Raw genomic sequence first — 26,594 nt, 5'->3', positions numbered from 1 at the left:
GTGAACAGCGATTTCTTTTTTCGATCTTTTTTTTTCTTTTCTGCGAGAGGCTTTGGGCCCCATGCCATCGGCTCCAAATGTTTTTTCCCTACTAAACTCCTGACCCCAATCTGGGGCCAAGAAAGACAGAAGAGAGAGGGGAGATTGAGAAAGAGCGAGAGAAAACAACAGCTAATGTGATTCATTGGGGGGGGGGGGGTCAAAAATGGATCTGAGTGAGAGAGGGAGAGAGGGTGCAGATGTTGAGTTATTGAAGGCTTTCCCACAAAGAAAACGGTAAATAGATCAATAATCACCTGAAATATTTATTGATTATTTATATTGGACATTTTGTCTACCTGATACTAGAGGTAACTTGAACTTAATTCTGTTTTGACAGATACAAAATAATCATCATTAAAGTTCAAAGGGAAGAAAGAAGAAAGGAAGGCTTGCGACACATGTAAACATCAAAATTCAGCGCAAAATAGCCCTGAAATGTCTTTTTGATCAATCATTCCAGCATTTTTTCAGCGCTCGCTGCGATGACAGGCTCGAACTTGTGTAGGATTCATGTCAATTACATCTGAACAGGGAGAAGGGAGGGAGGGAGGGAGGGAGGGAGGGCTTCTAGTTGAAACACGCTTGTTCACCATTAGCGGTCGACATCAGCGCGGGAGATTATACTGGTATTTGACATCCCCTGCTGTGAGGCTGTCTTCCTGGGATGCTGACGCTCCGAGGTGCCGCTGTGCTAAATGACAGTGACTCCATGGATTGTGGAGTTCCTTCGGGTCAGAGTGGGGTGGTGTGTGAGAGATGAAGCAGGAGTTGGGGATGTGAGGATGATGGGTTAAAGGGTTACAGGCAGGTAGGCTTATGTTAACATGACACCTTGGAAGTATAGGTTTTTGTTCAAACTTTTATGAGGTGTTGGTTTGACTTAGAACTGTAAAGTACTAGATTACTAGGTTGCTACTGTTTGTCTGTTTTTGTCATTGTATGTTGTTATTGTTTTGTGTGTTTTATTATGTTTTGTTGTGTTGTCCCTAATGTTTTTTGTATTGTCTCACCTGAAAATAAAATAAAAGATATTGAAAGAGAACTATAAAGCACTATAATGTAAGGTGTTTCTGTTATTGTGTCCAACCAGCTTTGTCATTGCTAGGCTATAGTTACCTATATAACTCCTCACTGTAAAATTGCAGTTTCAAACAAATGGATAACATTGTATAGAAAAAAACCAACACAAAACCTGGTAAGGTTTAAAAATAAGAGATCATGGTTTGGCCTCAAATAAGTATGTTAACTCATTCTGGACGTAAATTAAAAAGTCAACAATGATACATTTCACAAAGGAAATTAACATTGATCTTCTGGGTGACAGCCCGGTGTTTGGAAAAAAAATATTTCCCCTATACGTAATTAACTATGCACTTTATTAGAATGGGAACTCAAGTTTTAGGTTAACGAGTTAGAATAACGCAACATACTGTAGTTAAACAGCAACACCAACTGCACCTTAAAGAATGACCATAAAGGTGATTCAACACCTAAATGGAGAAAGTTCATCTAATAAATTGGCAACTGGGTGTATAATGAAATAAAAATGTATTCTTTGTCATGTGGATACAGTACATCACTGTACGATAACACATTATATTTAAAATATCTAAAAACCCTAATGGGATCAATATAAGATTTTGTAACACACTTAAAAATGCAACACTTTCTCTCCGTCTGTCTCTCTCCTTTCTTTCAATTTAACCTTCCAGAAGTGTTCATTATATTTGGTTAATACTAGTACCTACTAGTTTATTCTCTTGAGATGGTGTAATGGAATTTAAAATAGCTCAAGGCTACAGTATGTTTAAGGTATTTTTTTAATAAGTACATTTTTCTAAGAGACTTTTTATGTACGGTATTTATTATCCTTAGTGCTCATCTCAAAAGGTGACGCCAACGTGTTGGTAACTTATACAATTCATCTCAACCTTAATTCAAGTTATTTCGGTGTGACTTTGAAGTACTTTGAAGTTAGATTCCAAAGTCTATAAAACTGGGCCCCGTCTTCATCTTCTCTCCTCGTACCAACCTAACACCAAATGGATGGATGTGGTAGCACCTTGATCATGCCAATCTGAGCCTCCTCAGATCTGTTTTCAAAAGTTGATGGTGTGTCACGTCTCTTCACTTTCTCCGCTCCACAAATGAAGCCCAGAAACGCAGAAGCTGCAGCAGACTTGACCTGTGTAGAAATCTATCTCTAATCTAAAAAGAAAACCGAGATGAATTCTCGCTGAGCCAATTAGAGCGGCGACTAATCCCCCACTAACTCGGCAGAGACGTAAAGCATCCCTTTCTTTCCCCTCTCGTCATCGCTCCCTCAGTTTTGCTCAACTTTCATCTCTCTGCCGTTTTATCCTATCAATAGGCGCTGCAGACACAGAGCGTCAGGCCTGGATCTCTCAAAAACACTATTTTTTTTGACGTTTTATACCGATTGCCTGCATTCAACACTAAATTATATTCAATTCCAACATCACTTCACCTGCCTGTGTGAGCATGATGCAGAGCTCATACAACTAATGCAACAGAAAAGACTGACAGCTTGTTTTGTAATTTCACTAATGGCTTACAAATCCATTGAATCATATCACATATAGCACGATATATATTATACATAGGACACAGAATTTACTAATGCGTGTCCCATTCTGTGTTTTGTCATCTTCATTGATGTGTGATCTAGCGTACACACACTTTACATTTATATAATTGATATTGCTTCAGCTGCTGTGTGAAAATGGGAGGGGAGTCCCCCCCCATTCCAGTTAATGGCAACGTAAGATCGCATCCACGTGGAGTCTGATTGGCTGAGAGCCACTTCACAGCAGTGGGGTAATAAAAGTTACAAATGAGAGCAGGCTATTAGAGCCATTGACATGCATAGGCTAGCTTGCTAATTAATTGATCCTGAAACTTCATCTATTCTATAGCCAGAGAGGAACCCTTAATGAATCAGACTTTCTATAGAGTGGTCCTCCTTTCTGTGAATCCTTTTCTCTCCTCTCCTTTACCCCCCACTTCCTCCCCTCTCTGTCCCTCTCTCCCCTAATGTCTTTTTTAAGTGTGAGGTAAAAATGCCCAGTGTCCTGTGGGCTGGCGTGGTCAGGAGTTGTGCAGAAGAAAGACAGAAAGTGTGTGTTGTGTGTATCAGCCTGGTTCAGATGTGTACTTTGAACAGCAAACCTTTTTTTAAAAACAAGGGGAGGGTGGTGACGAGGCTGGAGTGGTCCCCTTTGTACCTCCACCCCTCCTCTCGCTCCATCTTTCCTGGCAGAGGGGCTGATTTATTGGGGCTTCCCAGCCATCCGTCAGAGGCAGCAGCGCTGGCTGCATTAACCCCAGAGACAACCCCAGCACCCGGGGCCCCTAAGTGCTTCCAAGCGGCCCTCGCTCTCTCCACTAGTGAGGAACCCCCCCCACCCAGGCTCAATCAATGTCGTAAATTACCCATCTAATTCCCTGAAGTCGATCGTCAGCAAGATGATGTTTGGACGGATTTTTACAGCTTTTTGTTATAGTAGTAACTTAAGAGCCCAATCACTATTTCTTCTGGCCATGATAAGTACTCACAAATTATTAGCAAAGGCAAGATTGAGTTAAATGCTTGTTGTCTCATTATTCTGGTTAGGCATAAAGAGACCTGTCAATCAATATTTTCCATGAAGGACACTTGGTTACTGTAGTTATGTCACACAGCTGTGAATATTTGAATTAACGATGGCTGAATTCCCTTCAGCTGCTTCGGTTTCTTTGGTAGGAAAAACACAGGTGTTACTAATAACACTAATGACAGCTTCACTCTCTACAAGTGTCTCAGTAATCCAGGACAGTGGGACATAAATCAGCATGAATGATACCAAGACCCTGAGACTGAAGCGAATTGGAATGCAGCCATCATTACGTTGAATATTAACACCTGTGCTTTTTTCTACTGTCACATGTTGAAGCGCAAAGGCCTATTTTGTTACCAAACCACAAGACAGAACAACAATAGGGATTTTTGTTATTACAATTCAATTGAAAACAGTGCTTCTCTACAGCAATATTTAAAAGCCATAACATTTTATACTGACAGTTGCATGACACTGGTTTTAATCTAGTGGTGAACTGTTGTGAAAACCAATTTGAAAAACACATGGAGTGAATAAAGAGGAAGACATCTCGAAATGTTGCCTATTATTCAGGAATGTACACAGCTTGCCCAGTTGATTGGAGTGCAGGCTTTTGAAAGAAACAGATGTATATTTCTTCCTTCCTTCTTTACCAGCTGACCACTACTGAACAACGAGGATTCCTGAAAACCTTTGTAAGCAAACTGTGACTTAAACACATTTATACTAAGTAGAGAAGGACAGCATGCTTGTGAAGGTGGGTTTTGGTTCGTATGGAGCGACCAGCAGCAGTTGAGCCACATTTCCACTTGACTTTAAATGCTTGGCTTCCATTAAGTTGGCCGAGTGTTAAAGGAACAAACAGCCAACACTGCTAATGGTTTCTGGCTGACTCCTTGACAACCCCTCCCCTCTCCATATACAGACACACACATACACACTGCTTCCTTTTTCTATTTCTCCCTTTCTTTCATTCTCCAGGATACCTTTTTTTTTTGTTTCTCCCCCTCCGTCACCCCTCCCCTCTTTTCACATCAAACACTAATGTTTCCTTCAAATTCCTTTTCCTCTCTTGTCTGCCAACTTTGAAATCACAGGAAATTACGCTAAGAATTGGCTAGGTTTTTTTTTTTTGTTGCTTTCAACTTCATTCCACTTCCCTAACAGACGCTTTTCTTCGTGTCTCCAACACACCAGCCTCCTTCTTCCCCTTGCTCTTTTTTTAAGCTGATGTGTTTTTTTCTGGCTCCCATCACCCCACACACACACACATCACCTAAACTCTCCACCAGCACTCTTTCACATGCATGCAGATGCCGCAAGATGCTAACTACACCTAATGCAAGTTCTAGGTGTATTCGTTGGAGGCTAGTAGGACGTTTTAAAAAAAATCTCAGACATCAACAGTGGGATCAGTGTCTGTGCTTGCCTTCTATGGCTGGATCAAGGAAAGGGGTCATGAGGAGAGTAGCTAATTGGTAGTGAAATGGTCTGTTCAGAATGTGTCACGGCGTGTGTGAGAGTGCATGTATGATCATGTGCATACTCTCTGTACTATGTGTGACTGAGGAAACAGACACAGCTACAGTGAATAATTCAATAAATGTGGCCTTAACAGTTAAAAAGTTCCCAAGAAATATTTCTGGACTCAATAATTACACAGTTTACATGTACACCAATAGCACTGTAAACAAAAACATTAAGCTAGCAGTTGAGTCACAGTGTTTAAATTCATCTTAAGAGAGGTCTTTGTATTGGCTCCTAGCTTCCTTCACATGGTTTTTTATGGATACGTGAACGTGTCAATGCAGCATGTAGTGTGCTTGAATATATACATTTCACTGTTTGGATATAGTATATTTTACATAGATGTGTAATGAAAGGTAGGGTCTAGCTACCTATTGTGTTTATGATGTTAGTGTCCTGCACACACAAAGACAAAAGGATGCTGCAGTGTTTTTTGGTCTGATATCTGTCACCATAAATCTGTCATCAGTCGTTTGACCCCATCCCCAGATTCTAGGGGGTAATTATGAAGTTGTTTGTGGTGCTAAACGCATCAAACAATAGCCTTGCCCCTCTGCTGTCAACAATTTTCATAGGGACTTTTTACTGGCAGAAAATTATGTAAATAACTGTTTATAAAGAGGTCTGTGGATTTAACATTTTTCTTAAATTTGTTCAATAATAATTTTTGAGGATTTGATGTCTTATTTGACTAAATTCAAGTAATCGTTATTCTTCTGGGGTTATGGTTAAAGACAAAAACACGTCTTTCATTTAGGGTAAGTTACAAAATAATAACTTTCCCTTTGATTAAAGGATAAAATACCTATGATGATTGTAAGTGAACCAGTAACATAAATCCAAGCTGATACAAAGATACATGTCCACGATATGAAAGTGTTGTCAATAGGACGGAGACACATTTCTACATATTCTATATCCAATACCTCCAGTGGATGAAATGTATTACTGTGGAGTCTTTATTTAATACAAGTGCGGCTTAATTTCAGCAGGATTTAATCATAATAATGAAAGACAGTCAAAGAGGACCTTTTGTTCCTCTGCTAAAACCCACTACGCACACACACACACACACACACACACACACACACACACACACACACACACACACACACACACACACACACACACACACACACACACACACACACACACACACACACACACACACACACACACACACACACACACACACAGTCTTGGGGAAATCACAGAGATAGACGTACACCATACATAGACGTACACGCATATCTTTGTTGACGTCACGTTGCCTGGCAACATCCCAGCATGCTTGGCTGTAACAAGCTGAGGTCTCAGCCCTGAAGCGCAATGCATCATGGGGAATTGTGTGTGCCGTGTCTTACATCACCCACAATCCCCCTTGCTGATGCAGCCGCAGTCAAGAAGACGGTGGGAATGTTCTGTGCGGCTGATCCTGGGGCAGTCTCTTAGCATGTGAGGTTAAGAAAGGGGGGGGGGGGGTTATCCTCCTACACACACAGCTGCAATTATGTCCATCTTAACTGCGTTTGCTGCATCTCTTTAAATGTAATTATGAATCACTTTAAGACTCGATATACAGTATATTATGCAGTGCACATCTGGGGCATTCATTTTCAGCCCCCCCCCCCGATCAGACCCCTGACCGCTTTTCTGTAGGTGAGGCTCATTACGCTCATCTGAGAATGTGGAATTAAACCTCCTCCTCCGAACTCATTACTGTGAGCTAGATTTCACCGGCTGCAGATAGGCAATGCGGTGGTGCTGCTTTTAAAGCCAGAGCCAGATAATTAGAAACTTTAGAAGCGCATTTCCCATGGCTACAGCCGGAGTGAACAACTAATTCTATTTGAACTAATTACGTTCCATAGCGCTACGTTCGGGCTATTTAATACGCCAGAGGATTTCATCACGGAGCAGGAACAGGGATGTATTTTTGTGCGTGACTGACAATACGTCATTACTCTCTATGCACAGCTTGTCTCCACATACACACCCCCACTCACTCCCAATTGTGTGTATTTCATGCTGCGAAAGCCCTGAGCCTCCTCAATAATGCTCGTTCTGAGAGTGTGTTGACATCATCAAAATGCGTCAGATGAGGTTTACAGTTGCAAGAAAAAGTGAACCCTTTGGAATTACCTGGATTTCTGCATAAGTTGGTCATAAAATGTGTTCTGATTTTCATCTAAGTCACAACAATAGACAAACACAGTCTGCTTAAACTAATACCACACAAACAATTATATGTTTTCATGTTTTTATTGAACACACCATGCACAGTGCAGGGTGGAAAAAGTATGTGAACCCCTAGGCTAAAGACTTCTTCAAGAGCTAATTGGAGTCAGGAGTCAGCCAACCTGGAGTCCAATCAATGAGACGAGATTGGAGGTGTTGGTTAAAGCTGCCCTGCCCTATAAAAAATACACACCAGTTTTGAATTTGCTATTCTTAAGAAGCATTGCCAGATGTGAACCATGCCTCGCACAAAAGAGCTCTCAGAAGACCTACGATTAAGAATTGTTGACTTGCATAAAGCTGGAAAGGGTTACAACAGTATCTCTAAAAGCCTTGATGTTCATCAGTCCACGGTAAGACAAGTTGTCTATAAATGGAGAAAGTTCAGCACTGTTGCTACTCTCCCTAGGAGTGGCCATCCTGTAAAGATGACTGCAAGAGCACAGCGCAGAATGTTCAATGAGGTGAAGAAGAATCCTAGAGTGTCAGCTAGACTTAAAGAAATCTCTGGCACATGCTAACATCTCTGTTGACGAATCTACGGTACGTAAAACACTGAACAAGAATGGAGTTCATGGGAGGACACCACGGAGGAAGCCACTGCTGTCCAGAAAAAACATTGCTGCACGTTTGAAGTTTGCAAAAGAGCACCTGGATGTTCCACAGCACTACTGGCAAAATATTCTGTGGACAGATGAAACCAAAGTTGAGTTGTTTGGAAGGAACACACAACGCTATGTGTGGAGAATCCAAAGGGTTCACATACTTTTTCTTGCAACTGTAGATCTGCAGTCTAGGTAACGAAGTCTCAGTAAAGACTGCAGAGCACAGCGTGGCCAGACAGACAAAATGAATGGAATTTAATAGAGTCAATTACAGCTTTAAATATTTAAATTTATTTGGCAGATGATGTCATCATTGTTTAATTTGTTTTTGTATAGTGATAAAGGTAGGCATGAGTGGTCCTGGCTTCAGCCTATGTTTAGTTATTGCTGTGAATGTATTACATATTTTGTAGCTTTTTAAGCCGTCTATTTCTCTATTGAAACTAAAATAAATAAAGTTAACCTTCTTTTATTTATTTATTTTTGCTTGTGTTGATTTTGAGGCTATATGCGTTCATAAAAATCATAACTAAAATAGTATAAACAAACATAAAATAAATACATTAATAATATATATATATATATCATTTTGACTCTTCTTCATATTCCATATAACAAAACATATTAAAGGTGAGAAGCTCTTTTATGAATAAAAACATGAGCATTCCACACACATTTGGAGAATATTCTAAGACAATGTAAGTTTAGCTGTCAGTCCATCTGTGTTTCCCTCTCTCTCTTTGTGGACTTGCTATGTGTGGAAGCTCGCTCGCCCCAATAAGAGGTGTCCAGGCCAGCAGACCAGGCTGACTAAATATAGCAGGCACTGACAGCGGGGGACACTCTCCCGTCTCTTACTGTTGCTCTCAGTACTGCTGTTTCACTACACACTGATGGAGCTAGATTTGTCAGACGGAAGAAGTTTGTGATCTGCCAGAAATGTGGGACACACATATCCTCCACACACACATATAGTACACACAGATTAATACACATGCATACATTCCCTGTATTTCTCCCTCCAACACATCTTCCAGTCCAAATGGGATTTACTTAAGACTCAATAAAGCAGACAGAAGCACTATTGTCTCCAACACAGGCCTATTGTATTGCACAGAGAGACAGTGACGTGGGTCAGCTGTGTGTGTGTGTGTGTGTGTCTGTGATGGCTACACAAAAAGCATTCCACTACACACAAACAAACAGACATGCATACACAAACAAAACAAACACACTAATATAGTTCAGAAGCAATTGAATATATATTAAAGCACCTAGTCCAAGCAGAATGGACATGCTTACTTCCATACCACTACCCACACACACACCCACACACACACACACACACACACACACACACACACACACACACACACACACACACACACACACACACACACACACACACACACACACACACACACACACACACACACACACACACACACACACACACACACACACACACACACACACACACACACACACACACACACACACACACACACACACACACACACACACACACACACACACACACACACACACACACACACACACACACACACACACACACACACACACACACACACACACACACACACACACACACACACACACACACACACACACACACACACACACACACACACACACACACACACACACACACAGGGACAATAAGTCAGGCCGGGAATTATACATCCAACCAGGCCACTACCAGTTTTCTTTTGTGTAATTTTCCTGGATTTATTTGTCAATATTTACAGCGTTGCTGCCCGTAGTGATAGCCATAAACTTTAAAACTACCCCAGAATAAACATATGGACATGGGTTACTATTTTTTTTTTAAAAGTGCAAATCTATTTAGGAACCTATCCATGTGAACATATTTTAAGTGGAGGTGGACCTCAAATCCTCTAGGGGGTCGGGGGGCATGCTCCCCGCGGAAGATTTTTTTATTTTAAATGTTGGACTTAAATGCATCAATCTGGTGCACTTTGAGGGGGAAATAAAGAGACTACACCCATATGAAACAGTTCTGTATACATTTAAATAATCATAAAATCATAAGAACATGGCCATAGCCAATAACATACCATATCCAATATGAAAAAACATTGAAACTTGTTTATTTATTTGTTTTTGGTTCATTTATAGTTAGCATGGCATAGTGTGTCTGTGCTCCTGAACCAGCCTCACCTGTCTCGCTCCTCTCCCCCCCCCCCTCCTCTTTGAGGCAGCAGCAAAGACTAGTTTTAGCTCTCAACAAGTTTTTAAAGTTTATCCTACCTTTTTTAACCTAGTTAACTTTTTTTTGTTGTATTATTCATGCGTATTTTACTAATCACTCCCCCTTCAAATGGAAATATGTGTTTACATAAATGGTGACCAAACCGTTTGAGACCCACAGTGAACTAAGTTAACTATCTAAACACTCTAAAGTCCTTTACCTCACCTGAGCTGTAGTTATCAGTCTCTCAGTCTGACAGGAGAGGACTCTCCTCCACCTTGTTGACAGCTCATTCCGTTAGCGCCGCTAGCTAGCACCGGATGCTAACAATAACAATACACGTAACCAGTGCACGCGCTTTCTCTCTCGCTTGCTCGCGCCACACATACACACCCTCCCGAGCTTGAATGACACGAGACCAATCGAGGGCATTAGTGTATGATCTGTATGAAAGTGGCCATGTCGGCAGGCCACATCATGTAGACAGCCAGTCACCCTCTGTGAGGCAGAGTCAGACCCACATTTGCGCAGCGTTGCGTTCACAATACATACAAAAAATTCCTCAGGCCAGCAGGCCACTTAACAGGCCAGGCCATCGGGAAACCTCCCGGTCCTCCCGATGGCCAGTCCGGGCCTGCACACTCCGCTCCAGTGGGAGTCTGAGGGGAATCTGAGTGATGAACAGGAGTGACACCACCACATGCCGGCGCGTGAGAGATGTGCTGCCTGGAATTTTAGGCCGGATCTCAAATTGAACATGCCAATCCTTGAGGGGGAAAACCACTGGAGAATGTTCCATCACGAGAAGCGAAAGTCCCGCAGCAATATCGCTAATAATACCAGCTACAAATTATCTGGATCAGCACCACAGGGGGGAGGGGTCTCATTCATGAATTGCACGGAAACGTTTGTTAACATACCTGCTGTTGAGGGTACTGCATCCCGGCCATGCCCATTTGAGGCCTCCCCTGCATGCTCATTGGATATCTGTGCGGGGGAGGCGATGTGTATGGCTGGTTTGGAGGGTAAGGCCCGCCCCCTTGCTGTTGGCTGGAGTAGGCATTGTTGGACATGCTGTACAGCTGCGAGCGCTTCATAGCCATGAAGTCCATGGAGGACACCTGTAGCGGGGAAAAGAGGGATTAATGATATGCTATTCTTATTGGATAATAATTTACATTAATTCCCGACGATGCTTCGTGATTGGTTAATAATTCATCTGTCTGCCAAGTCCACTTAGCGCACGCACTACAAACCATAGCCGCCATTGATTTATCTTATAACAGTACAGCGAGTAAAAGCCTTACATTAAAGTGTACAGGTCATAAATGAACTACAAATGGAATTAAGTAAGCTAAGATGTTTATTGCGTAAAGCTATCAGGAGCTAAGTTTGCTGGAGTAGGGCCAAAATATAATGATTTAATTAAAACATACAGCCTGTATCTTTGTTTTAATGTCTGAAAGGCTTTTTAAAAGTGTTGTAAATGTTTAAAGCGATGGGAAGCCAGAGCAATAAAAACTCTATGGCCTTATTCCCACAACCACAGCCCAGCCGTGCCAGTAATCGCTGCGCAGCGATCGCTCGCTTGTTTGCATGTTGTTGCTTACTGCTCACTGGCAGGAATACTGATAATTACATTAGCGTTCATGCTCTTTTGAATTCAAATAAGAAAAACACTGAAGTGTTGAGAGTATGGCAGGGGTTCAAACTGTGCATTACAATGGTGACAAGGCATTTGGAGTTTGAATCCCAGGAGGGAACTAAAGGCAGCGAAGCAGTCAAAGTACACGAAGTTCGGAGCTAGCTTCTTATATGAACACAAAACACAATCGAAGAGAAGAAAGAGAAGGTGTCATGGGCGATTTATCCCATTGTAAGTATTTCAGAGTCTTTTTAAGAGGTTGTTTTGGGTCTCAGTGAGCCATCTGAAAATTCCAGTACAGTGCGTCCGGCTAATGATAATCCGTCACCCGTAGCGACGTGTTTGTCTGTGTGCCGGGGCAGATAATGTGGACTTCTTCTTCTATCTCTCCTCTCATGCTTTCTCCCTTTTGACTCCGCCGTGTAGGATCATGTGTGATTTATGACATTTTGTTCCTACTGTTTCTTACACACACACACACACACACACACACACACACACACACACACACACACACACACACACACACACACACACACACACACACACACACACACACACACACACACACACACACACACACACACACACACACACACACACACACACACACACACACACACACACACACACACACACACACGTCTCCTCTCATCTCTAACTAACCCTCACCCCCCCCTCCCTCCTCCTCCTCCTCCTCCTCTTCTACCACCAGCTCCCTCCTCAGTTCCCTCTCCTCTTCCCAACTCAATATCACCTCGTCTAGCGCAGTGGAGAAATTGCCGCTGCCTCATATTGCCGGGCTAATATCAAGCAGACATGTCAGGGGATGGGAGCACTTTATTCAGCGGGTTACGTGCGGACGGTTACGCCGCTCTAGCTTTAGAGTGGTTTTGTCTACTGAGGCATGTGTGTGGAGTACATTGGACTATTTCACAGAGTGCAAAGGAGAAAGAGAGAGAGGGATCGCAAAAGAAAACCAGAGCACGTGCAAGAGAGATAGAAATGAGTACTCTGGGGTGTCTAAAAGTTCTTCAACAGCATGGAGGAGAACGGGGGGTTATCCTGCAAAGGTCTGCATCACCAGGATGTTGAGAGCCTAATCCTAAGAAAGATAGAAAACATTTGCTATGTCTGTGTGTAATGCATTTTTTGAAGTCCACTTCCTGTTTGGTACTCTTTACTTACCTCCCCCCCTTCATATTTGAAACTGTTAATAAGCATCCTGTTGCTAAAGTCAAAGAGTGCACAAGCAGCTCTGACATTAAGATGAAATATTTAAGCTCTGGACAAATCTGACACCTAATGACAGAATGATTGCCAGCATTGGAGTGAAGCACATTAAGCAATACTTAGAGTTATCAGCCAATGTAGTGTAAAACCCGTAAAAAAGAGAATGTTTTCAGAAGAAAATTATGAATATACTTTTTGAAATAATGATGGATATACTTCCATTTCTAATCCTTGATTGATATTATTTTTCTTGGCTACTTATTGCTCAGGATAACAATGAAGATCTTGACTGAACTGGAACTAGAGTGACCTAATAACTTCATTTTGACAGCAACTAAAATAGATGAAGTCCTCAACAGCATCTGAACTAAGAATTGCAAATAGTCAAACCAACTGAATATCAAAGGAATAGTATTTTTGGATGGGCTAAATTTGACTCTGGTCATGTGCTTTTAATGTAGCAATAATGGTGTTTCCTCTAGAGCAATGGGCACCACATGATCTGCTCAAATGTTTGTACACTCACAAGGCAGCCACAACACACACACATACACACACACACACACACACACACACACACACACACACACACACACACACACACACACACACACACACACACATACATCCACTAAGCAATAAAAAGCAAAAGGGCGGCACTCTCCAATTTCTAAATATCCAGGGCACTGTGCCACTCATGATACGGGACACACACCCACCCCGGCTCCATCCAGTTCACCAATACATCTCGAGAGGTCCTCCGTTTGCCAAAACTGCTGAGCGCTACACAAGTAAATCCCCTCACATGGCTGCCAAGTGTAAACGCAAAATGTAATACAAAAAACTGCTGCACTTAGAAAGGCACTGGACACAGAAAACAACTTCAGAGTTTTGGGATTGCACAAGTGGATGCTCCATTAAACACACACACACACACACACACACACACACACACACACACACACACACACACACACACACACACACACACACACACACACACACAAACACACAGGCACAAAAAAGTGTATTAGTAGAATCTTGCAGCGTCTCTCACTGTTGATCCCTCTCATCTCTCTCCCACTCTCTCCCGCACTTGTGGGAAATTCTTAAATAAAACGGCCTCAATAAAATGATACAGAGCTCCATCTTTCACACATGGCATTATCCACACCTGTCCACGGAGGCAAAAAAATGATTCTCCGCCTCCCCAAACGGAGCCTCTATCTACTCTCATGACAAGTTCCAGTAAATGAGATTTCAGCCCACTGCCGCCTTTTCCTAGAGATATGCCCCACCGTTTCCCTCACAACCCTAGGCATAAAGAAAAAGGCCCTGACAACAATTCTTCATAAAATTGAAACATTATTTTGTTCCCCTCCTCAGAGAAATGGCTGTACTTAGGAAAAAAAATTAGGAATATGACACAAAGTGAATCGTGTTTGCGCCGAGAGGGACAGCAGATAAAGAACTTGAGGGAATACAGAGAAATTGTTTTTTATTTTCTTCAAAATGTGTTTTTCACTTTTGTTCATCTGGGCATGCCATTCAATGGAGGAAGGGGAGGAGGCAAGGGAGACAATAGTAATTCAACTGCTAAATTTAAAATTCAATTTATGAACTCCTCTCCAGCTTTCTGACTCTCGTGAGGGGTTTTTTCTCTTTTTTTTTGCAAAACAAAGCCATTAAAACAGAACATGGGTGAAATTACTGTGGGGTGAAACCTGCTAAATTGCTTTTCTGAGCTCAATCGACAACATTTTTATGTTGCAAAAAAATGATTGTATTCCTTCTCGCTTTAATGTTCTAAGTTGCTAATCAGAAAGAGACAAAATGCTCAACACAAAAGGCTCAGCGATGTGGATTATGAGACACACACTGGGATCAAACAGACATAAAACAATATTGGTAAATGGCTATTATTCCAAATTCATTTTGAAATGTGCAAATTGTTTTGCAATTTTTTTTAAATATTTTTGATTTATCAGTCATGGGGAATGAAAGTGCTTCCAGACAAGGCTGGCGCGCAGAAACACACACTCACTTACACACTTTGTCCCTGTGGCTATTGCTGCCCTTGTCCTTCACACCAGATGCCCAAATCATCACCTGTCTGCACCAGGCCTTCATTCCGGTTATTTACTACACACACACACACACACACACACACACACACACACACACACACACACACACACACACACACACACACACACACACACACACACACACACACACACACACACACACACACACACACACACACACACACACACACACACACACACACACACACACGCACAGGAACAGTGATTGGGACAGGCTCACACACACGTAAAGCAACTGTATTCACTGTTTCCACTAAAATCCTCAATTTGTTCTTTCCCCTGCAATAAAAATGATGAACAACCTGCTTTGTTGAGAGACGGCTACTACTACATAAATAGTTGAACCTCCAAATAGCAATTCAACCATTATGATCCATCATATCACCTTGTGGTTTCATTCTGTCTAGATTAGAGGAGACTTGGGTAGGCAACAGTTCCTATGCAATCCCAAAGAACCAGCAGCTGCAGTGAGTATTGGCGCTCTAAAGCTCCCTGTACTTAGCTTCAGTCTACAAATATAGCAGGATTCATATTTTTCAGCCATTATATTATAAAAACCAATTCAGCAATCACATTGTGCAAATTACTGCCATGTGAAAATGGTTCTGAATATCACCATAGAAAAAGGCATCAAGCCTGATTGTGTATGAAAATTAGCCCCAAGATGCCTTTTGGGTATTGATTATCTTGTGTTTTTCTTGTAGGAGCTACTGCTGAACGCCGGCTTTTTATACCTGTGTAATGAAAGCGTTTGAGCCTGTGTGTATTTGTGAGGAGAAACAAATAAGGATAATTATTGTCAATGGATCCTCTTTATCCTCTGCGCCGCGTCTGTCTCAGGAGAATCAACATGCTGCAGCCAGAGCCGGTCGGTCTGCTGGGACAATCAGCCTTGTCTTTTATGTGTTTTATTTATACCACGCAGCAGAGCACTCTCCCATTCCTATTACACTATGGGGCCCCAGCGACGCCCTGGCCTTCAGAACAAACCTCTGCATTTCAGGCTGTGCATTTGGGCCCGCCTGTTTCAAACAGAGGAGAAAGAGAATGGGATGAAAAGGAGAAAAATATAGGAGAGGGGGGGGGGGAAAGAAAGAGGAGACTGCAGCAGTGGGCGAGTACAGATCGAGTTCCATATTAATGTGTGCAAATTCCCCCGCTCCTGCTGACTAAGATTAGAAAAATTAATTTCATGGATGCAGAGACAATACTGATGTCATCAAGCGGAGAGGAGAGGAGCTGTTAACTCCTCACTGCCCGGGCCTCAGGGAGGAATAGATCACTCTTTAGTATGGGTCCATCACTTCATTTCACTTAACTAACACCACACAACACTTAGCCTTGACAGATCTTTCCTATCAAGTTACCCCCATCCTGAAAACGTATCGTGTAACCTAGAGGGAAGTAGCTGAGCGGTGTGCATCGTGGCGCTCCCATGTGACCACTGAATCGCTAAGAAGACTACATTCGGTGAATTATGTCTTAAAACGCAATCTCGTCCTGCATCTCGGCACGCGCGCCTTGTTAGTAAAAGGTCTGGTAATGAATGAAGAGCAGCATTGGTCCGCCGGGAGCTGGGCAGATCCAAGTTGCCTTCCCCCAGCCCCAATAGGCATGCAGGCTGGCTAGCAAAGAGAAGCATGCAATGATCTGAGGAGAGAGAGGAGTGGGGAGTGACAGCCGTAAAGGAGACACAAGGAAACGTATATGTTCGGCAACGATGCTACGCGTTGTGAAAAGAAAGAAAGCCAGATAAGAGGTTGTTGTTATGCGGCCGACTGACGTGCTTTTGTGTTTGGCGCAATGCACATAATTGCTCGCTCTCCTGCGTCGTCCTCGGAGCTGTTGATCGGTGTGCCCTCTGAGTTTGACACCAATATTTACACCAGACACACATCAGGGTGCTCGGAAACACACCGACCCGTTCCAGCCCCCGCCTGTGTGCAAAAAGTTCCCGAGCGTTCGGTTCGTCACGGCCGGCACAAAGACGTCATTAAGCTAGGGGAGGAGAGGGGAGGGAGCAGGAGAAGGAGAGAGGCTGCTTCATCTGTCTCAAGTGAGATTGGGGTCGCAGGGTCGTCGGAGCCCTTTTCCTTCGCCAAGACTGAGAGCTGAAGAAGCGTCAGGGACAGATAAAAAAGAGAAAACCCTCAATGACAAAACAAGACGTGGCTGACAAGACTGCGAAACACCATTAGAGAATGAAAACAAATACAATGCGATCGTCTGCAAACAGTAGAGTGTGGGAGAACACAGACCACACATTTGCCAGTCAAATCTCCTGCCAGGATGCAGTTGTCCAAGAATAAATTCATTCTGATTTTCCCCGTTTAACAAGGAATAAAAAGAAGATTAACCTGCGCCAGGTCTAGTTAAAGCAAGAAGCTTTTCCCAAGGGACATTTTGTAGTGTTGTTCAAGTCTGATCAGAGATCCTCATTCTTTCTCTCCTAACACATTCACAGTGTTTTTATGTGCTGAGCATGTGTTTTTAAATCATCTAACATTCTTGCTGAAAACCAGCAGTGTTTCTCTGCCCAGAAGAAAATCCACTGAAAAGCCTCTAGGTTAGACGGTGTGGCGGTAGGCTACTACTATCGCTTTGAAACCAATGCAAATGAAATGCTTTCAGGATATAGGGAGAGCACCTCTTGCGGCGCTGCTAGCCTATTTTTACACAGTTTCTGAAGCCCTGCTACATTCCAAGTTTTTTCTTGTCACTCAGTCCTGTGTGTTTCCTGCCTGCCGCAAACCCCGGGACAGCAGAGGGCCGCAGAAAAAAACCATTTCATATAAGGGTCGTGGTGGAACGAGAGGAATGCACTTCCCCAGTCCGCAGAACCCCATGGAGAGATGCTGTTACACAACCAAATGAAAGAGCGAAAAAGGGGGACAGGAAAAGAACAATAACTCCCATCTGCCCCAAAGAGAGAGAGAACACGCTATTTGAGTAAATGTGCTGCCCTTTTGCTTCCCACGTCCCCCCCGAGCCGAGCTGAAATACTGCTATTAAATATGCAGGCTAGATTCCACCCTTATTCAAGGAAATCACCACCTTTGCTAATGGAATGGTATTGGAGAGGAACTGCTTTTCTGCAGCTTGGATAATTATGAACGAGGTCCCGTATCGCCAAGTGTGTTTATGAATTAGCAATGGTTATTCATGATATTGTGCTCAGAGTAGGGTGAAAATACATAAGTGAATACTAAGTGAGCAGACCAACGGAAACTATGCTAAAGGCTCCTGAGGGGGCATTCTCTGCCATCCATTAGTCTTCCCTGTAAGGCAAAGCTTAACGAGCTCCTCAGGCTGGGAGGCTGGCCATTGAGGGAGAGGGAGCAGAGTAAATTATGAAAGCTTCATCTGAAGAAAAACTACAATAAGCCCCTGTCCCCCTGTTATTAGGCTCTTTTCCAACTTTCCTCCCTGGTTCTCTTCCTGAAACCCAGGTGTAATATTTAAAATATATATATATATCTTTCATGAAGCACTTAATAAGAAGTAATAATACAGTATCTGTAAAAAGCAAGTTGTCAAAGCAGGTCATACCCGCGGTGCATAGGGGGCTTCCTACCAAAAAAACAAGGATTTATATTCAGGCTGTTTGTTTTGGATCACTGCCCAGTCCTCCAGGGTGAAACCATCCATGTTTGTCCTGCGAGTGATCCATCACTTAAATAAAAAAACACAAATAACAAACAAATATCCTGACCTTCCTTCCTCAGGCGGATATTAGATACTCATTAAAAGTCACCTGAAACAATTTGAACCAAATTGATTTCATTATCGGACTCGGCACGACACGGCGGGTCCCCACGTCTGATAGCTCAGCGGGAAATTTACAAAGTTAATTAGAAAAAAATGGATTTTCATATAATTTATTTCCCCCTCAGTTTTACTCTATGTCACTTTATCGCCTGTAAAATGACATGGAGAGGGGTTTGTTAACTCGGCGTGGTGGTGGTGTGAATGGGAACACAGCAGGTTAGAGTCTTGAACATTGTAATTGAAAACAGAAAATGTATTCCAGCTTTCAGTGGTAATAGAACAGTGTGTCGGTGTGTATGAAGGTCTGTGTGAAAGCATGTTAAGGTGGTATTCACTCCCCCCAAACCCTTATGTACCAATATCTCCTCACCTCTTGCATACATACACTCAAACACACACTTGTTTTTCCCCACAGCTCAATAAAGCAGTCACAGCAGCAGCAGACATGGCCTTCATTTTCTCCCGTAATGAATGTGAGCCTCCATTCCTGCACCCCGCTGAGAAGACTTTCCCAGAAATGGGCTCCTCCACCTGGGTAAGGGGCCCTGGAAATAGGCTTCCCTCCCGCCCCAGTCCCTCGAGGTCATCCTCAGGGAGGCCCCAGGCTCTGTTAGCCCAGGCCAGGCCTCCCATCTCCAGGGCCCTGACTGGGAATCAATCACTGATGCTGGCTGGGAACATGAGGTGGGGGGGGAACTGGGTCGATCAATGTGAGCCTGTGGGAGCCCTGATGCATGGCCTGCCCTGACTGCACATACACACCTCTGACTCACACTTAACTCCACCATTCAGTCCCATTATTGCTATGCCCCAGGGCAGCCATGTTTACGGTGGACTGAATGTGCCAGACCATATGAACTACACTGAACAAAAATATAAATGCAACACTTTTGTTTTTGCTCCCATTTTTCATGAGATGAACTCAAAGATCTAAAACATTTTCTATATACACAAAATAACCATTTCTCTCAAATATTGTTCACAAATCTGAAAAGATCTGTGATAGTGAGCACTTCTCCTTTGCCGAGATAATCCATCCCACCTCACAGGTGTGGCATATCAAGATGCTGATTAGACAGCATGATTATTGCACAGGTGTGCCTTAGGCTGGCCACAATAAAAGGCCACTCTGAAATGTTCAGTTTTATCACACAGCACAATGCCACAGATGTCGCAAGTTTTGAGGGAGCGTGCAATTGGCATGCTGACAGCAGGAATGTCCACCAGAGCTGTTGCCCGTGAATTGAATGTTCATTTCTCTACCATAAGCCGTCTCGTAAAGGCGTTTCAGAGAATTTGGCAGTACATCCAACCGGCCTCACAACCGCAGACCACGTGTAACCACACCAGCCCAGGACCTCCACATCCAGCATGTTCACCTCCAAGATCGTCTGAGACCAGCCACTCGGACAGCTGCTGCAACAATCGGTTTGCATAACCAAATAATTTCTGCACAAACTGTCAGAAACCGTCTCAGGAGAAGCTCATCTGCATGCTCGTCGTCCTCATCGGGGTCTCGACCTGACTCCGGTTCGTCGTCGTAACCGACTTGAGTGGGCAAATGCTCACATTCGATGGCGTCTGGCACGTTGGAGAGGTGTTCTCTTCACGGATGAATCCTGGTTTTCACTGTTCAGGGCAGATGGCAGACAGAGTGTGTGGCGTCGTGTGGGTGAGCGGTTTTCTGATGTCAATGTTGTGAATCGAGTGGCCCTATGGTGGTGGTGGGGTTATGGTATGGGCAGGCGTATGTTATGGACTGACGAACACAGGTGCATTTTATTGATGGCATTGTGAATGCACAGAGATACCGTGATGAGATCCTGAGGCCCATTGTTGTGCCATTCATCCACGACCATCACCTCATGTTGCAGCATGATAATGCACGGCCCCATGTTGCAAGGATCTGTACACAATTCCTGGAGGCTGAAAACATCCCAGTTCTTGCATGGCCAGCATACTCACCGGACATGTCACCCATTGAGCATGTTTGGGATGCTCTGGATCGGACGTATACGACAGCGTGTTCCAGTTCCTGCCAATATCCAGCAACTTGGCACAGCCATTGAAGAGGAGTGGACCAACATTCCACAGGCCACAATCAACAACCTGATCAACTCTATGCGAAGGAGATGTGTTGCACTGCGTGAGGCAAATGGTGGTCACACCAGATACTGACTGGTTTTCGGACCCCCCCAGACCCCCCCCCAATAAAGCAAAACTGCACATTTCAGAGTGGCCTTTTATTGTGGCCAGCCTAAGGCACACCTGTGCAATAACCATGCTGTCTAATCAGCATCTTGATATGCCACACCTGTGAGGTGGGATGGATTATCTCGGCAAAGGAGAAGTGCTCACTATCACAGATTTTTTCAGATTTGTGAACAATATTTGAGATAAATGGTTATTTTGTGTATATAGAAAATGTTTTAGATCTTTGAGTTCATCTCATGAAAAATGGGAGCAAAAACAAAAGTGTTGCATTTATATTTTTGTTCAGTGTATAAAAGACCCTATTGAGATTTGTACATGGTGCTGAAAATAATGTATATAAATAGACCGTACATTCATATAAAGAATGTGTAGGTAATAGCATTGGTATAAGAAGTGTCTACTGTAGTGTCTGTTTTTAGTCCAAGCCGAACCGACCAATCACGTTCAAGCAGGCTTTGGTTAACACATTCTGTGAGGAGAGAACAAATAAAAAAATATAGAGGCCGAAATGCAATCCCGGAGCGTCTGATGAATATTTTGCTTTTTATAAGCTTACATTCTTTTGATAACAGGCTACTTGTGAAACAATCACTTGCTAATCGAACTGTGAACTTGGAACAGCGCACCAAGAAATCTTAGCTTGGATATCTGCTGGCCACACCAGAACCCCATACTTTTGGCTGTCAGGTATTGGTCCTTAGTAGTTTAGTTTTCATCATCCTCATATATTTTTACTATATGAGAAAATCAAATCAAATGATAGCTAAATCTTACAGTAACTAATTCAGAATTGATCAATAATGCAACCACACAGAGTTTCTAAATCAGAGCAAGCCCACGTCTGTGGCCAGAATATGTACCCTGATCATGAGTTGTTTTACACATTGAACCTTGACCGACCTTTGATGTTCAGGTTTTTATTAAAGGCCAGACATATTAAAGAGACGTGCATATTTCCCAGGAGACCCCAAGGATCCTTCAGCAGTAACACACGTTTCACCATGTGTCTGATTCTGAGAATGTATTGTATGTTTTCACCTAGATAGGAATTTTCATGTCACGCACTAAATATGTAAGTTGAATATGTTTGTGGATGCATGGAGGCACACATACACACACACAACACACACACACACACACACACACACACACACACACACACACACACACACACACACACACACACACACACACACACACACACACACACACACACACACACACACACACACACACACACACACACACATTACTGTTTCAAAAACCTGTAAATGAACATATATGTCTGTGAAAGTCTGCCAGAATCAGCTAAACATGTGTATAAGTATTATGTGTGTGAGTGTGCGATCAGTGCGTACCATCTGTGTCCAGATGTTGCGTAGAGAGCAGGCTGCGTGGACAGCCAGACAGTTGGCAGGCCTTCTGACAGGCCTGTGTTCCTTATTGATAGAGGGATCACAGAGACAGAAGAGTCAGCCGTGCTCAGCTAGACCACAATATTGTCCGCTCTGCTTTTATTCATCCCAGTCAGCCAGGAGAAAATGGGATGTTCTGAGCCAAGTATATAGCTGTAAGAGCTGGGCCAAATAAGAGTTGAATAGGTTTCAAACATTTGGAAAACAGCATGAGGAACGTTTGATTTGTCATACTGATGCCGCCCGATTCTTGCGCCAGAGCTGAATAATTGCATTGTACTCCATTTCTGACGTGGATTTGAATACAGATGACAATAAAGCTGCACCTGAACTGCGCGGTGCATTGGGGTGAACGGCAGCAAGGGCCAACATGTTGGAGGAGTGGTTCAACTGGTTCTGTGTTGGAACTTGGCAGAGGTGAGATGTAAGCACAGCGTAGCATAACAGGAAATACATAAGCAACTCCACCTTTTAGATCAAGTAATCTGTGTGTCAATGCTGAGCTATATTATAGATTATCAAGCCCTTTATAAACAATTGCAATGTAAATGCTATGACATTCAATGTTTATATAAATTGGAGTTTACTAAAATATTCCACACATGATTGCAGTCTCTCTACTTTTTATCTTTGACACAAAGCATGTGTCGACTGCCTAGTTTCCATTATTGCCTTTTAGAAACGTCTCCCTGACCTCGCACCCCGTGCCATCTTTCTTCCATGGCTCCTGCCAGAGTTATGGAGCAGGGCCGACGTTTATGGAGGGCAGACCCCTTTCCCGGAGCTTTGATCCAGAAAGTTCTATAGCTTATAGTTTTGCAGGGGTCATCCAGCAGGAGCCATGTGGGCAGCAGCATGTGTAAGTGAAAGCACATTGAGCTGCTTGTTTTAAGCAGAGCCTTGGTGCGGAGGTTAGTGCTAAAGGGCCTTGGAGGGGTTATAAGGTGCATGTTAGGCGTGTGCCTGTTATGGCTTCGCTCTACCTACTTGTGTGGGTGCGTGGGAAAGGAATACACTGCACTAATCCATGAGAGAAAAAAAAAAGTCAAAAAAAAAAAAAATGAAAACAAGTCCCAGAAAGTAGTGAATCGGAGGCCAGCGCAGAATTTCATCAGGCACTATCACAGCGCTCATATCTGTCATCTCTCTTTCATCAAACCCCTCCATCCCCTATACAAATGATTCATGCCAGTAGCTAAATGTATTCATACCATTCTGTTTACTTTATTACTCCACTTTTATTCTGCTCTTTTCCCCACATTTGTTTACAAGAATAAAAGCCTACTCTGACAGAATTATCCCTCTGCACAACAAAAATAAATCACAGCGCTTGCACACAAATCATTCACATTCAAAGAGCACAGCTAAATTATAGATGGTCCCGTCTCCCCAAATATGCATTTCATTAGCATTTATTTCGCCTGTTGTCTTTTTTTCCCCTCAACCCACACATAGTCTATTTGTGTGTGTGTGTGTGTGTGTGTGTGTGTGTGTGTGTGTGTGTGTGTGTGTGTGTGTGTGTGTGTGTGTGTGTGTGTGTGTGTGTGTGTGTGTGTGTGTGTGTGTGTGTGTGTGTGTGTGTGTGTGTGTGTGTGTGTGAATGTAGAATGTAGAATGGGAACAGACTTGCAGCAAAGCAGGACGCGTCCCCTTTCCCAAGCCTAATTTAGGATTCAATTACAATACTCTTTAAAAAGCGTCGACTTCGCAATTAATTATTTTAAGATTAGCCTGACAGTAATGGGCCTCCCACCGACGCCAGCGAGCACAAGACTGGCCGCCTGCACCCCGGGACTCTCTGTCTCTCTACATATATCTACACCTTCCTCCTTATCCTCTTCCTACTCTGCCTCCCACCTTCACACCCACTTTCTCCCCAAGAGAAAAAAAGAGATAAATCTTCCTATTCCTCACCTTGAATCCCTCCCTGTGTCCTTCCTCTCATTGCTGTGTTACACTTAGTTTCTTTCTTGTTTTTTGTTCTCCCTTTGTTACTTTGCCTTGTGCTCTGAACTCATTGCCGGTTGCCGCGCAATTGATATTGCTTCAGCACGACGGGCTGCTTTTTACGATCCACAAGGGCCTTTTCCCCCGTCCCCGGGAAATGCTGACGGATGAGCCCCACACACATAAACATTCTCGCCCGTACACACAGCCGTCTGTCACCGATGCTGCCACGCGTAAGCAAAAAAACACGCCGCCCTCCTCCGCCAGCTTTGATTGGAGCCAAGCGAAGCATTTTTTTCTTCCCCTTCCTCTCCGCTGCTGCTTTTCCTCCCACCCTTCAGCACCACCACCCCTCCACCCAACCTTGTTTTTTTTTCTTTCCTCGTTTCGGAAATGAATGTCATCATCTATCCCCTTTCTCCCTCCGCCGCAACTCCCCTCCCGGGCAAACCTCAGCCGAAGCCCCCAATTCTGTTTATTTAAATATTTGATATGTAAGCAGTCATAAAATAAATGTCAGAAGAGGGAAAGGGAATGGATATGCCGGGTGTGGGGAAGGAAGCCATTATGGGTAATGGTTTGTAATGTACGTAGTGGCCCCCACAGTGACCCCCCTCCTCCATCAACCTTATCATACAGACAAACCTGTGCATGACGGAGCCGAGAGACGTTGGAGCAACAGGGGAATAGATGGAGCGGGGCATATGCAGTCTCAATGCGTTAGTGTGGGCCACAAAGGCAGAGATGCAACACAAACACACACACACACACACACACACACACACACACACACACACACACACACACACACACACACACACACACACACACACACACACACACACACACACACAGTAACACACTTGTTCGACTAGCGATATGGAAAATAGGCCCTCCCATGCACAATTGACTTCTAATACACTGTATACTCCTCAAACCATCCATTTACTAGGAATTGCAATTTCAGGGGCCTTGAAAGCAGCACTTTGCCAGCACTTTGCAAAATACCTTTAAAAAAATCTCCAGCCTCGACAAATGCTCTCTGTCACTAACTGCCAATTCTAACATGGCTGTTAAAGTGACACACAGCCTTGTTCCTGTTTATATTGAACATCCCTTTATTGACTTGCCAGGATTTCCATGTTGGACACAAGACCCCGTTCTACCCACTGGTGAAACACATCACCGCCAATACCATTACAACACACACACACACACACACACACACACACACACACACACACACACACACACACACACACACACACACACACACACACACACACACACACACACACACACACACACACACACACACACACACACACACACACACACACACACACACACACACACACACACACACACACACACACACACACACACACACACACACACAAACACACACACCTCTTAGTGCTCGCTCACGTGTGTGTCTCCCAGCTATAGTGGCCCCCAAAGGATTACACGACTGTGACAATTTCAACCAAGAACTGATAAAAAACGGGATGGTAGGCGGGGTGAATAAATCAAGTGCAGCGGCTGTGAAAGAGAGACGGAGGGAGAGTAAGAGTCTCTCAGTGAACAACCTTGAGTTTCTCCTTGATGCTGAGATGTTAAAATACTGCAGATCAGCACAAAAAAAAAATCCCCAATTAAGGACAAAAATCATCGCAAAATGTTCATTAGCGCTGATGCTATATTGGCTTGGCATTTCAGGGCCTTTTATTCTCAGACCTTTGCCTAACGAGCTCCCTGACCACACTAAAGGGCGGCAGGCGGGAGGAGGGGGGGGGGGCATCACATCACGGGTTAGGAGTCAAAGAGAGGTGTTGCCGGCTGTTGACCTCCAATCACCTCGATATGCTCAAACGTAGCGATTTTCCCCAGTGATTTTCCAATACGTCAGCATGCAGGAATGCCTCCAATGCTACACACCAACAGCTTTGCGTTACAAAGCACCTCGTTATATAACAGGCGTATATCTTAAACATCACATAAA

At 43.5% G+C, this 26,594-nt stretch overlaps 1 protein-coding gene across 1 annotated transcript in view; it reads right to left on the bottom strand.

The window, feature by feature from the left end:
• Positions 1–26,594, bottom strand: part of arid1b (AT rich interactive domain 1B (SWI1-like)) — a 179,161-nt gene that overhangs the window by 141,306 nt on the left and 11,261 nt on the right. The window contains 1 exon segment of the mRNA XM_034222221.1: positions 11,183–11,383. Within this exon segment, the coding sequence (XP_034078112.1) occupies positions 11,183–11,383 (201 nt within the window).

Source organism: Gymnodraco acuticeps, unplaced genomic scaffold (genome assembly GCF_902827175.1).
Source record: "Gymnodraco acuticeps unplaced genomic scaffold, fGymAcu1.1, whole genome shotgun sequence".
Taxonomy (NCBI): domain Eukaryota; kingdom Metazoa; phylum Chordata; class Actinopteri; order Perciformes; family Bathydraconidae; genus Gymnodraco; species Gymnodraco acuticeps.
This window is presented reverse-complemented; position numbering and strand designations above follow the sequence as displayed.